The 14,516-nt window shown below is 36.2% G+C and overlaps 1 protein-coding gene and 2 long non-coding RNA genes across 3 annotated transcripts; 1 reads left to right on the top strand and 2 right to left on the bottom strand.

The window, feature by feature from the left end:
* The first annotated feature begins 1,827 nt into the window (after nt 1-1,827).
* LOC149632430 (uncharacterized) lies at nt 1,828-2,576 on the top strand. Its single transcript, XR_016373856.1, has 4 exons — nt 1,828-1,983; nt 2,069-2,207; nt 2,274-2,341; nt 2,413-2,576. It is a non-coding gene; the product is annotated as an uncharacterized LOC149632430 (long non-coding RNA).
* Nucleotides 2,577-12,444: 9,868 nt separating this feature from the next.
* Nucleotides 12,445-13,023, bottom strand: LOC149632431 (uncharacterized). Its single transcript, XM_089851100.1, has 3 exons — nt 12,893-13,023; nt 12,596-12,802; nt 12,445-12,543 (listed from the first exon to the last, which is right to left on the bottom strand). The coding sequence occupies exons 1-3, from the start codon at nt 13,010-13,012 to the stop codon at nt 12,445-12,447; spliced, it is 426 nt and encodes a 141-aa protein (XP_089707226.1). The 5' UTR covers nt 13,013-13,023.
* Nucleotides 13,024-13,265: 242 nt separating this feature from the next.
* Nucleotides 13,266-13,901, bottom strand: LOC149632432 (uncharacterized). The gene is made up of 3 exons (XR_016373904.1): nt 13,826-13,901; nt 13,421-13,614; nt 13,266-13,351 (listed from the first exon to the last, which is right to left on the bottom strand). It is a non-coding gene; the product is annotated as an uncharacterized LOC149632432 (long non-coding RNA).
* Nucleotides 13,902-14,516: the final 615 nt, after the last annotated feature.

A 14,516-nucleotide genomic window follows, 5' to 3' on the forward strand; every position in this document is an offset into this window, starting at 1 on the left:
GTTGAATATGAATATTTTGAATTAAAGGAACGAACTAGGAGTAGTACATATATGCCGTTCCCAGAACAGGTACAGTGGAAGGCAGGGTGTGGATTGAGGATTGTGTGGATTGTAGTACAGAGGAAGGCAGGGTGTGGATTGTGGATGTGGATTGTAGTACAGTGGAAGGCAGGGTGTGGATTGTGGATGTGGATTGTTGTACAGTGGAAGGCAGGGTGTGGATTGTGGATGTGGATTGTTGTACAGTGGAAGGCAGGGTGTGGATTGTGGATGTGGATTGGTGTACAGTGGAAGGCAGGGTGTGGAATGAGGATTGAGGATTGCAAGATGGTGGATGAGAATTTGTACGTGAGCCTTTTGATTGTCGCACCCCTCTCTCAGACCTGCAAGAGGGCGTTTTTGATTGACGCACCCCGCTCTCGCACCTGAAAAGGGTGTTTTTGATTGACAGGTCAATGAAGCGTGTTCGATTCTCGGATGTAGAAGTACATACATTGGAGTATGAAGATAGGGTGAATTATGATATAAGAAATAAACAGTATTTTAATATGTTAATTAGATTAAAATTTGAACCATTAATTTCTCCCGTATTAATTAAATGGTTAAGGGGGTATGGAACTCCAGATGACGTTGGGGGAAAATAAAGAATCCCCGTAAAAACAAAGCTCTACCGATTATTCCAGATCATTCTAGAAAAATTAAAATTCGCCCCGTAAAACCCAAGTTAACGTTTTTTAAGGCCATGACGTAAAATGTACAGTCAAAGTTGTAGATTGTTCGAGAATAATCTTACCGAAAAAAACCCACGGCGTAAACACCAATAATGTACAGTCAAAGCTAGGATGATGATCTTATTAAATAGTATAAAAAGCCGAGACCCCAAGTTAATCAACCATCACAATCTCACTCAAGCTCGACGAGGAAGGAAGGAACAGCCACCAAGTACAATGTAAGTATAGTTTTTGTGTACTTGTTATTTTTAAAGTTATAGTTTGAACCGTAAATATCAGTGTTAATGGGAGATTTTTTTTACCCTAACCAACCCCAGTAGCACAAGCCTTCCGCATAACAGTCGGTTAAAGGTCGAATAGTCGGTTTACGGTCCAGTCGGCTGTACCATGCTTATTCCGACACTTTTCCGACTCATGAAGCCGACTACTTCTTTTAGTTGGCAATGCCGACATCTATCTGACAGTTGGAATTGAAATGGTTTAAAGTAGGCTTGCCTAACGTCTAGAAAATTCCAACATGTTTTTTGCCAATTGATTACCGACTCTCTCGCGCTAGTCGGTATGGTGACGTTTAAGAAGAGTAAATTTAAAAGCAAAGTTATTCTTAGGCCGTTTAGTTACCGACATTTATCCGACAGTTGGAACTGAGATGGTTTAAAGTAGGCTTGCCTACCGTCTAGAAATTTCCAACACATTTTTTGCCAATTGATTACCAACTCCTTCCCTCTAGTCGGTATTGTCATGTTTAAAAAGAGTAAAATGAAAAACGAAGTTGTTGGTGGGCCTTCTTTTTCCGTGGGACGGTTTTTTTGACTTTTACTATTCCGCATATGCCTCCAAAATTTTTTTGTTATATATTTAACTTATACTATATTTCGACCCACAAGCAGAAGTTGATAATACTATATTTTTGGCAACACTGGAAACATAACGTTACAAAAAACTGCAAAGCAAGAAAACACATCTAATTTTCTAGTTTGAATTTTCCCTACTGTAATTTCTCGGGTCCGGTGACACGCCTCTGTTCTATTGGCGTAACTAAGGTAACGCCATGCACGTCATAATCGAAGAGGGCGCTGCTAGTGCGAAAGCAAGTCAGCCTTTCCAGTATCTCTGACGCGGCTGGGTCCTTAGAATGTTTAAGCGAGATTTTTGTGGTTGAAAATGATTAGTTCTAGGCTTGCTAACTTTTAATTTCATCGCTAAGGTTCTTTGTCACACTATATAAACTAGAAACGTCTTCGTTTGTCACGTGAGGTTTGAATTTTGTTATTGAATTATCAATTTATCTACCTCTTAGATTCAGTTTAATGCATAAGCCTTTGCTTTTTACCTAGCTTCTCATCTGCTGGGAACCACACCCCTACAAAGTGAAACCAAAACTTAAACGTTTTCGAATACCTTCAGTTTCTTTGTTTTTATATGAAAGAAACAAGTGTTTTGGGGCGCTTGGAGTTCAAAAACCTTATATATTAAGTATTTTAAAGATTTTTGGTTGTGAAATTAATACTGAATTCCAAAATAGATCTCAATTTGTTTTAGTTACAGAATTTTTATTCGGTTTCAAACATTTTAAGAGAAAAATGTGTCAAGTAATACCCTTTAGAATTGTATGTTTTTCTATTTTCTTAAAAAAATCTGTAAGTGTATATTTTTCATTAAGATTTTTGTAATTTAATAGATAGCAACTGGCCACATCGAAGATATTAACAATGAATAATAATAAATGCTTTAATTGATGTAAATATTATACTCGCCCTGAAAAATTTTACTTTTTGTTAAAACGAATTAGCAAGGCAGCTAATATTTCCATTGAAAATGTAATAAAGAAATTTCAATACTAGGTATCAGTATCCTTTACTATAAGCGAATGAAGCCTCGAGTTAAGGCTTGATCGTCGCAAAACCGTCGGACCTCTTGCTGACAGGCGGTTAAGTCGACTCTCAAACGTGTTGGATGAGAGTCGTATTTCATTCGTGTCGTGTAAACCAGTGGGCCGTCGTCCCACCGGGCGGACATTTCGACTCTCAAACCCTTACTCTACCAGCCCTTTTCCCGACGATTTACCGTTCCTATAATAAAAAGCCGCGAAATCGTCGGATTGAGCGCGGCTTTTGGTAGGCATAATGACGCCGACATATTGTCGGCCAACAGTCGTTTTATAGTCGCCTCATAACAGTCGGAAAACCGGCGGGCCGTCGTCCCGCCGGGTGGACATTTCGACTCTCAAACCCTTACTCTACCAGCCCTTTACTGACGATTTACCGTTCCTATACTAAAAAGCCGTGCAATCGTCGGATTGTGCGCGGCTTTAGGTAGGCATAATGACGCCGAGATATAGTCGGCCAACAGTCGTTTTATAGTAGCCTCAAAACAGTAGGAAAACCGGCGGGCCGTCGTCCCTCCAGGCGGACATTTCGACTTTCAAACCATTACTCTCCCGACTTATTAGTGACTTTTTACCAACTCGTCGGTAACACACAAAGCCGACCATGTAGGCCCTACGTCGGCAGTGCTACTGGGGAAGGCTTAAGAAATCCGTGGTCGTTGACTTTGATTTTCTTACCGGGCGAATTGTTGGAGTTGATCGGGAACAAATAGACAAGGAGGTGGCCGTTACAACCGTAGAGAAAACACCGAGGGTTGGTTCATGGGCTTTCGCGCCCCCATACGCCGAAAAAGAACTTACATACGACACTGTGCGTCAGAACAGGTGGCTTCTAAACAACCTGCACGGCCTGGAATGGGATTATGGAGTAACCCCCTACGAAAAACTCGGGGAGTGCCTCCGATCTGCAGTTCAAGGCTACGACCGCATATTTTGTAAAGGGGTGGAAAAGTGTTTATTTTTGTTGAACATTATTAATCGAGAAGTTATAGACTTGAATTGAGTTGGATGCCCAAAAGCTAACGAAATCGATGATGATGGACCCATGATTACATGCATGCTAAATCATAAAACTATCCGTAATAATAAGAAGTATTTATGTGCACTATCTAAATGTATATTATTTATAATCACGAGGAAATTGTAAATAAAAATTTAGGAGACGAATAAAAATGATATCGAAATTGTAACTTTTAATTAATAATTAATAAATAAATTTACTTTTAAATTTGATGGGCTAAATCAAAATTTTCGCGCACACTGCGGTTAATCGCAACACCGATGTGCTGTACCAACGCTCTATCGAGCTGGTTAGCGTTTTCTAACTCTTCCGGGGTTAGCCCTCCTAAACGGTTGCGGTTATCCCGCATTCTGACAATCTGCGTGAATATGGCGTTTTGGACACTGTTAACAATAAATAAGAGGTAAAATTTTCTTAGTGGATATATGTGTATAGTAATTAATGTAAATAAAATTCAGTATTTTTAATGTATCATACCCATATCCAACCCAGTTTGGTGCTGGGAGTCCAGCATCTGGGGTGGGGTAAACCCCATTGGCATCCCTAGTCGGGATAAGGGGGGGATCCCAAAATATATTAATAAATAATCTAAAACCTAGCTATATTTTCAACACACACTTTGGGCGTATATATCCCGCATTTAAATCCTCTAAGTTCTCCAAGAGAGCCCGGACCGATGGGGTGGCCATACTCGGTAGGAGTAGGATTCGGACCGTATCCATGATGCTAAACGAAAATAATTAGCACTACTTGTGGTGGGGTGTATAAATATGGGTGTATTTACCGGTAACCATCGCAGTTTATATTTAATACCACTTCTTCGTTAAATCCCTCAAAATCACCGAGATCGGCGCTAATTATATAGAAGCTGACTTAGTTATTGATACTAAACAACAATAATAGAAAAATTCACTTACATATCCCCCGGATGGAGAATTGGAAATGTGACGAGGGAATCCACACTTCCATCATCCTCATCCTCAACATTTTCAAAAGTGATGTTAAAAACTTCCTCCTCATTATCTAAAATCATCCCATCTTCCATTTCAATTTGTATGGGATGATTATCTGGTGCGTATATCCAAGACATGTCACCCATAGGGACGCGACCCAGAACCATTTTTAATTTAATTTCGAATTTTTTTTAAGAAAAAAAAATGGGGCTCAACTTGCCACTAGGACAGAAAAAATCGTTGTGAGTAGAATATTGAAAATGGCCCATGTACCTGGGTCCAACATGTAGTATGAAAACCTCTAACCCTTCCACGTATTTTCTCCAAATCACAATAGAACTTAAAACAGTTAGTATGAATTGTAGGATTAAAAACCATACACTGGTTTCAATCGGGATTCCCCAAAAAAACCCAAAAAGCGCGAAGAAATGAAGCCCGATTACTGGGTGGTCGGTTACAAGTTCAAAATATATTGATAACTTAAAGGACATGGTACATAGAGTAAGATGTATCCGACCCCTCGTTTCGAACCATCTAGAAGGCGAAAACACGTGCATCCTAACCAAACATGTCAACTTGATGTTTAGACCGAAGTGATGTCCAGTCTCTATCCTGGGCGGTCAAACCCTATAACATATATATACATTCGGAAATTGGGTGACAAACCCCTCGTGTACGATTGTACCTGCTACTATAGTTAAAGATACAGTTTGGGTTTTTATCATAGTTAAAGATACAGTTTGGGTTTTTATCAGAGGAGTAAATTTCTTAGACTCGAGGGAGTCTTCACATCAAAGCATCATGTTGACTTTACACTACCTACAATATAAGCCGAATTCGGATGTACAATGAAGTGTCGGTCATCTCGGACCATCTAGAATATTCTTTCCGATTCCAGAACATTCCATTGTTTCTAGAAGGTTCTTTTTGGGTCTTCCATATTACACCATCTTAAACCAGGTGCAATTGGATTTCTGTACGTTGATGGGAAACCCCGGAAAATCCAAGTAAAAAGACTGTTTAAGGCTGACAATATTTTTATCCAATGGAAAGTTTGGGAAAGTGTGAAACAATATATACGTAAGCCCTAATAATTGTATAAAAGGGAAGGGAAATGGGTGCTATGTTCACATTCGATTTCAAGATGTTCACCTGTACTACTTGCGCCGCTGGCTTCAGAAATCAACAGAATCTCCAACGTCATATGACTACCAAGCATGGTAATATTTCTTTTGCGTGTCCAGTTTGTGATAAGAAAGTTTCGCGGGAAGATAGTTTAGCACGTCATCAAAAGTTAATGAACCACGTTGGAGCCGCCGTAAATAAAGTCGTGGAAAATAATACGCGTCCAGGGTCTCCACAACCCGGGCCATCACACCGCGTCACCCCTCCCAATTCTCCCGTAAAGAGAAAAGCGGCACCGATTCCGACAAACGGAGGAAAGAAAAGAAAAGTGGAATATGGTAAATATTTAGTTAAAATATAATTAGTCATACCCTGTAAAGGTTCTCACTCCCCGCACATTGATGCATTGGGTGTAGGTACCCACCAGGGGCTTATTAGTATAAGACATTGAAATTATAATCGGTATAGGAATTAAATCCTTATATATGTGTATTTATGTAGAAAATGCATCAAGGTCTGATGACCCGTTATCTACCCAAGATATCGAAGGGCTTGATGAGTTTATAAAGATGTGGGAGGATAGACATAATCAAGATGGGGGAGGTAGGGAGGACGTAGATGATGATGACGTTATGCTCTCGCAAGCTGACGTCGGGTTAAGCGAATTTATGGACAACTGGGAGACAGAACAACAAGATCCCGCTATAGAGGAACAGGCGGCGAACAACAGATATCTAGATAATTACGACGCATCAAAACCGGAAAGTTACATCTGTTATCTGGGTAGGATATACAAGTTATCCTGAACTCATTTTGAAATACTAACAATCAATTACAATAGATTGCAACAACCTTTATGGGACGGTCATGCGTGACGCTATGCCCATGAGAAATTTCCGGTGGGAGGAACCCAGCCCTAATTCCGAGCGAGAGATTCTTAGTTGTCTTGACGACTCGTCGGTGGGTTATATCATCGAAGTGGATATGGAGTACCCTGAAACACTACATCGTGAACATAGCTGCTACCCGCTGGCTCCAGAATCCATGCTAATAAAACCCCAGATGCTCTCGGAAAAACTCCAAGAACCAGATGACTTTGTTGAACATCAAAATCAAGGAATCCTTACCCAAATTAGTCTCCAACCTCTTCAACAAGGAACGATACATAGTTCATTATCTCAATCTAATATATTACGTGTCAATGGGGCTGAAAATCAGCAAAATCCGCAGAGTTTTGAAGTTTGAACAAGGAGCATGGTTAAAGGGGTATATAGTATTTAACACTGAGAAGAGGACGAAGGCAACTGATGATTTTGAGAAGGATCTCTTTAAATTAAGGAACAATGCGGTGTTTGGTGTGTAATTATAAATTAGACTAATCAAATAAAAAAAGTGGAATTAATTATGATTTTCTCTCCCCAAGGAAAAACCATGGTGAACCTTCGCAAGTGCCAGGATTTCAAGCTCGTGACCACTCCCGAAAAGGCCGTCAAAAAAGCCGGCCTTCGAACGGCTTACAATTTTCCACAACGAACTAGTTGGAATTCATTCTGCCAAGAAGAAGCTAGTCCTAAATCGACCTATATACACGGGGTTTGCAATCTTGGATCTCTCAAAACTCCTGATGTATCAATTTCACTATGATGTAATTAGAAAGGAGTATGGTGATAGGGCGAAGCTCCTCTATACCGATACCGGTATGTTTTAGGTCGATATGCAAGGCTTACGTGTACTAACCCTTTGTAAAATTATAGACAGTCTCACCTATCACGTTGAGACGGGGATTTATACGAGGACTTCGCCGCTAAAGCGGATATGTATGACTTTTCGGGATACCCGCGAGATCACCCTCTTCATAGTGACGCGAACAAGAAAAGACTGGGGAAATTTAAAGACGAATTGGACGGCACCCCAATCGAGGAGTTCTGTGGGCTGAGACCCAAAATGTACAGCATCCTATCGGCCAAGGGAGAGAAAAAAACATGCAAGGGAGTTTGCAAGCGCGTCGTGCAGAAACGCGTCCGGCACGCGCATTAGCGCGAGTGCTTGTTCAACCGCGAGCTGACCACCGCGGAGATGTTCCGAATTGTGAGTGTAAATGAACACTGCCGAAAAAAAATCCGCTTTAATTAAAACTTAATTAAGAATAATTAAAGTGAAATTAAACCAAAACTATAGATTTTTTGGGATAAAAACTGAAATAACTTTTTAAATAAACTATTTAAATAAAATTTAAACTACCCAAGCCGTTGATAAAGCCCCATGTTTTCTGTTTCACACTTAAATTATCTTTAAAGTACATTAATAGGCGCGAAATTCTAAAGTTTAGTGCAAAATAAGAATCAAAAACTCCACAAAAATTCAATTATGGTTAATTATTTATTGAAACTCATTTTACAACCTAAATAGACACTGCCGAAACACAATCCTACGTTAATTTCAAATTAGTTAAGTATAATTAACGTGAAATTAAACCAAAAATATACATTTTTCTTTATAAAAACTGAAATAACTTTTAAATAAACTATTTAAATAAGATTAAAACTACCCAAGCCGTTCGTAGAGCAAATATGTTTCTATTTCACGCTTAAATTAATTTAAATTTTAATTTAAGTGCATGAAATCCAAAAGTTTAGGGTAAAATAGATAAAGTTCGGCAAGTAGCAAAAACGACACCAAAAATGTCAGCCTGTTAAGAGTTGACTACCGCCTTAAGACTGATATTAGATAAAATGACAGATATTATACAAAAATGTCTTGGTTTGAACCAAGGCCGAAAAAACAAAAGATATTAGTGAGGTTTATCAATTGACTGAAGTTCAGATACTGGAATTTTTCTTTAACTATTATTATTATTAACTTAATCCTTAATCACAATTTATTTCTATCAACTAATTTTACTGTTAATCGATTTATTTCCTCTAAATTTATTCAAAAAATTGCATATCTACGCTTTTTCAAGAACAATTCCATTTTCCGAAAACATTTTGTCATGAAATTAATTATTTTGAAGGGATTTCGTATCGGTGTTCACTAACGTGTAAGCACATTGACGGACATAGTTTTAAATGTTAGTGAATGACAATTAATCTTCATGTTTGCACCACTAGTAGATTTTCAACGGTTACAATTTGCTGAGAAGACTGATATTCGATAAAATATGATAAAGAGTAATTTATTTTGCACGGACTAATTAATAAAATAATGTCGTTTACTTATGACGTAGGAACATCGTTTGTCCCATGTGGTTTCTTATAGTAAGTAGCTCTTCTTTCATGGACTGGAAAAATATTATATAGGCATAACCAAGATTAGAGTAAAGATTCTATAAAAATAAAAATTTCTCAGAACCAATGATTTTTTCTTTTCCTTCAGAATTAATACATAAACCACTCCATTCTAAACGAGTTATGCGAAGGAGGGCACACTAAAGCTCGCCCCTTCCATAATTTTCTTGGTATATAAAATTTTGCAATCATCAGTGCTTGCAGTGTATGGGTCACCAGAGCCGTCGCAAAACACGCGGTCAGATCCAAATCTTTCCACATTGTAAACGGTACGTGACTCTCTGGACTGCCTGCCAACCTTAATAAGGTATGACCAAAAGTAGACTATAAAACATGTTCGTTTACATGAAGGAAGATGATTTTGACTTGACACCCTCTAGCACCGGTCACTAAGTGTGATCGGTGTACACGGCGTTACATTTGAAAGTGAATTCAGGTTATTTTAAAACGCTACCCTTTGCAGTGCAAAAATTATTACTCGTGATCCATAACCGGTGAACAAGAAGCGCCTACGAAGTAGCAAGAAATGGCGAAGTTTCAAATTTACGATGAGCTATGACCAAGAAACTCTTGTACGGTGGCGGAAATTCCTTGATAGTGGCTAAAATGGATACGTAGTATTTCGATATCCAAGGTCAAATGCATAAATTCGCGCATTTTCCATCCGCTATAAAAAAATTTACATTTTCATTTCGAATTATGTCAAAGATTGTTTGCTGTTTTTAGGAATTCAGCAGAATATTTCAAATATTCATTATTTATCCCTCAAAATAATTAATTTCATGATAAAATGTTTTCGGAAAATGGAATTGTTCTTGAAAAAGCGTACATATGCAATTTTTTTAATAAATTTAGTCGATTAACAGTAAAATCAGTTAATAGAAATAAATTGTGATTAATGATTAAATTAATAATAATAATTAAAGAAAAATTGCAATATCTATATCTGAAACTTCAGTCAATTGATAAACCTCACTCATATCGTTTGTTTTTTCGGCCTTGGTTGAAACCAAGACATTTTTGTATAATACACATATGCTGTGTTTGGTCCGCTGGAGGGCATCGATAAGGAAAAAATAGATATAGGCGTCATAGCAAAATCACACTGCGAGCATGATACCATTTATTTACACTTTAGTAAAAAACGTTTTTAAACATCGCAGGCCTGATATCGAGTCACTTTTAAAATTTGTCAGTAAAAGTCATTTTATGAAAATTAGTCACTAATTTCCTGTCTTAAGATGTTATTTACCTTCTCGACCATAACTTAAAACGTGGTATATTTTAATGACCTACCTAGATGAAGTTTAAAACCCTGTATTAACGAGGTGACTTTCAGTATTTGTGTACGCAACCTTGACTATACATAAATTTTTCTATAATAAGTTTCGCCGTTCCCCAGTTATGTCGGACCATTTTAAAATCAAGAGACAAAATTTTATATTTAAGAGTACATTTAATTTCTTTCTTTTATTTTGTTCAAAAACTACTTTTTTAATAGAAAAACTACTATTTTTTAATACAAATATTACTATTTTTTAATAGAAAAACTACTATTTTTTAATAGAAAAACTACTACTTTTTTAATACAAAAACTACTACTTTTTTAATTCAAAAACTACTACTTTTTTAATTCAAAAACTGCTACTTTTTTAATTCAAAAACTAGGGTGGTGACGTCTAATTCGGAACACGTCTAATTCGCTACACTTTTTTAAAAATAGGCTTAAATTTGTTTTGGGGGCTTCAATTCGGAGAAAACGAGGCCTAAAATATCAATGATTCATCGCGAATCCATTAAAAATCATCGCGAATCCATTAAAAATCATCCCGAAATAGTAGGAAAACATCCCGAGAAGATACGACAATAATTAGCAGAGTACCCAAATTAAGCATATTAAATTAATGGAAATTTTAGGGAATGACACTGCCATGGCCTCAGCAAATAAGGTTTCGAGAACGACTGAGGAAAGGTACGCTCACTCACCTGATTTCAAACGAAAGTACCACTCTTTAGCTACAATTTATGACCCTTGGGAATATGGTAGAAAAGATATTTCACTCACAATTCCTAATCAAAAAAATATGTCCACACTGTTAAAAATAATGGACTTCTCTTAAACCCTTAAAGGTTAGTTCAGTTTTGTCAGAAAACCAAACCGTTTGTGGTTTAAAACAAAACCGTAAAGGGTAGGATGTTATATTTTACTGAGACTATAAACGGTTTCTAAAAATACCATAAATGGTTTCAAAGTGTCATACAAATAAACCCTACATGGTTCGAAATGAAACTGTTAAGGGTATTATTGTAATTTTTTAAACCCTAAATATGTGAGAAATGGAATCTAAATGGTTCAAATGTCAACCATTTTGGGTTTAAACATCAACTAGTACCGGATTTAAAAGGGTAGGATGTTATATTTTTTCAGACTATGAACGGTTTCTTCAAATACCACAAAGGGTTTCAAAGTGCCCTGCAAACAAACCCAATAAGTTTTTTACATGGGACTGAATATAATCCCTGAAGAGTACGTTTTTAGATTAAAAACGCAAAATGGCCTTAGTATAAACCCAAAATTATAATTAGTTATTAAAACTAACCCATAACGTCCCTTACAAATATTCACGCAGGTTTAAAAATCAGACTTATGATTCATATTTTTCCAAATAATAATGACATTAAACTTTAAACTGGCTATATCTAATTACAAAGCAGGTTTTGTATGCTTATTATTTGCCTTAAAAATAACAACATTAAAAACTCTACAAGTTCCATAGATTTTCAAATCGTACAACAAAAAAGCCTGAAAGTGTGGCGCTAAAAGGCAGAAAAAAAATTGTCAAGAGAACTATAATCTGATTTTCTTTATTGTTAAATTTTTTTAACCAAAATTAGGTTGAACATTCTCCCTTGCATTTTTTTTTCAAACTTTCTTGCTAAATGGCCATATTTAGTGTAAGTCAGATCAAGTAAACAGGATTCTATGAACGACAATGTTTTGAAAAGGGTTCCGGTATACTCAATGTTAAAAATCCAAAAACATGCAAATGAACAGCAAACTGCGTTGAATAAAGTGTCTGCTTCACAAAGCCTCAATCCATCCACATAAATTTCATATTCATCACTTTGCAGCATATTTTGCCCTGAATATAAAATAACGGGTCCTGTTTGAATCCTTTCAAGGTCTTGCTTTTTGCAAAAACATCTGTGATAATTTTCCTTAAATACGCTGGGGATTAATAGGATCGTCGTGTTATCCTTGAAACCTTAAATGAAATTATAAGCATTAATTTTATACATTAAAAATATTTTCCATATATATAAGGTGCATTTTAGCGATAGGAAATTAAAATCTTAATGCATACTTCGCATTGATTCAGATTCTTTAAGCTTTTTTACTTCAGTCATTATTTCTGCTTTTAATACGGTTGAGTCTTTTTTAGCAAAACTCCAAATTTGAGCAGCATATAAAGTTAGCGAATCTTCGAGTTTCTTTTTCATGTTTTTTTTTTGTAATTCTTCCGAACTCCAAAATGAGCTAAATTGCATAAATAGTTAGTTAATGAAATGGTATTTAAATACATTTTTACCTGTCGTTCATGAAATAGAGCAGGATAAATATTAAGAACATGATCTAATGTTTCTTCTTTAATCATAGCGGCTCGGTCCCTAAATGTCTTGTCCATTTTAGAATCAACGAGTACCCAGTCAATATCTTCTTTTAACATCTCTGTTGACATAGTAAGTTTAAAAGCAGCAATACTTTCTTCATCTTCTTCAAAATCCATATTCGAACTCTGGATAAATGATATAACGTTTAATGCCCAAAATTATGAAATTAATATTTTTATGTATTGCAACAGTTGCGAAATATTTAAATTTAATACCTCTAATCTTAATACAGAAGCGTTGCCATTATTATCAGACTCTGTGGTAGATTTCTTGCAACAAACTTTTCCAAATTTCTTTTTATGCTTTGCCACAATTGAAATTTGGTCTATGTTCATTCTGAAGTTTTTAAATTTCGATCTGAGTTGTTGATACCATATTTCCTGCAAATATTTAGAGGTTTTAAATAACATGAGTCCAAACAATTATTATGGTAAAGACTAGAGAGTAAATCGAGGAAAGACCCAGAAGAAACGTGAACCGCCTTTGACAAAGCCGGTGAGTCATCTACTTCCTTTAAATTGGTAATGAACTCAGAGAATGACTTTTTAATCAAAAACCGAAACTAACGTATATTATAGAAAATAATTTATCTTAAATGTCCTTCACCAAGCTGTTGTTTAAGATGAGGAAACTGCATCACCAGTTTTTTAGCAACGTGCATGTGGTAAGGATACCTAGAATTTCCATTCATGATTTATGCCAGAAGCAATTTTTTTTTAAATCAGTTATTGTGGAATACTTACAAGCCATAACGTTTTATACAGTCGCTAAATAATGTGCTTAATAGTTCCCTATTCATAACTTAGTTTCCACCAGCGACAAGTGCTTATAACGCTCAGCGTTTCTATATATTTCAGGTATATCAGGTAAAGTGTAGACAAGTGCAAATGTTGTTCTAGACATATGTTCCACATCCTGAGGTAAATTCTCAGCTACCCTATATTATAAATCAAAAATAATATTTTTAAATGCATTCAACTCAAAATAATTGTAAAGCTAGATTAGCTAGACTACTCTCGCAAAATATTAGCTCACTAAGTTATGTACGAGCAGAAGTGCATGAATTTTAAGAAAACTATCACTAACTTAGCTTAATAATAAGCAAAAAGATTCACGTATTTGACAGACGTTGTTTTAGTTTGACATACCAAGATATTAGAGCTTTGTCCTTTTCTAAGTCTTTACTATTGACCGTATTTTCTTCAACGAAGACTATACTTTTCTAAAATAACGCTTTATTACATTCACTATCATTCGAAGTGGTTTGCCACTTGAATGAAGCTTATTCTCTGAAAACTCTTCAACTACAAATTCTTCTCGATGAATTTGAGGCTTGCAACCCTCTTGGGTCAAAGCGGGGAAAGCACAAAATACTTGGGTGGTATTTCTCCATTCTTAATATGCAAGGAAAATACAGGTCAAAATTAAGCGACATAAATCTTGTGTTTTTGGCAAAGTCAGTTGACATTGACAGATTTGGGTGGAATGAAGTACTCGAGCCACTAATTTTCGATTTAAATTATATGGCAACTAACGGGATTACAATTGAAACAAAAGGAATCACACTCGCAGCTACTGTTGCAATATTTTCGGGAGATAACCTTGGTCTTCATAAACTAGCAGGATTTAATACATGTTTTAATTTTGGAAGAATCTGTAGGTTTTGCATGGTGAGCAAACAAAATATCCCAATAAAAACCAACGAAAAAGACTTGCAATTAAGGACGTTGGCGCGTTATAAATACAAACATTTTATCATGAAATTAATTATTTTGAAGGGAGTACGTGTTGAGAGATCAACATTGAATATTTGAAATATTATACTAAGTGTCTACAAAG

The sequence above is a fragment of the Phalangium opilio genome, unplaced genomic scaffold, assembly GCF_054372755.1.
Source record: "Phalangium opilio isolate 3A_F unplaced genomic scaffold, DU_Popi_V2 ptg000100l_1, whole genome shotgun sequence".
NCBI classification, from domain to species: domain Eukaryota; kingdom Metazoa; phylum Arthropoda; class Arachnida; order Opiliones; family Phalangiidae; genus Phalangium; species Phalangium opilio.

Coding starts and splice junctions, on each gene's coding strand:
- LOC149632431 (XM_089851100.1), bottom strand. CDS start 13,012: ATGAACATAGACCAAATTTCAATTGTGGCAAAGCATAAAAAGAAATTT. Junction 12,803..12,892: donor CTTCTGTATTAAGATTAGAG/GTATTAAATTTA, acceptor TCATTTATCCAG/AGTTCGAATATGGATTTTGA. Junction 12,544..12,595: donor CTCTATTTCATGAACGACAG/GTAAAAATGTAT, acceptor TATGCAATTTAG/CTCATTTTGGAGTTCGGAAG.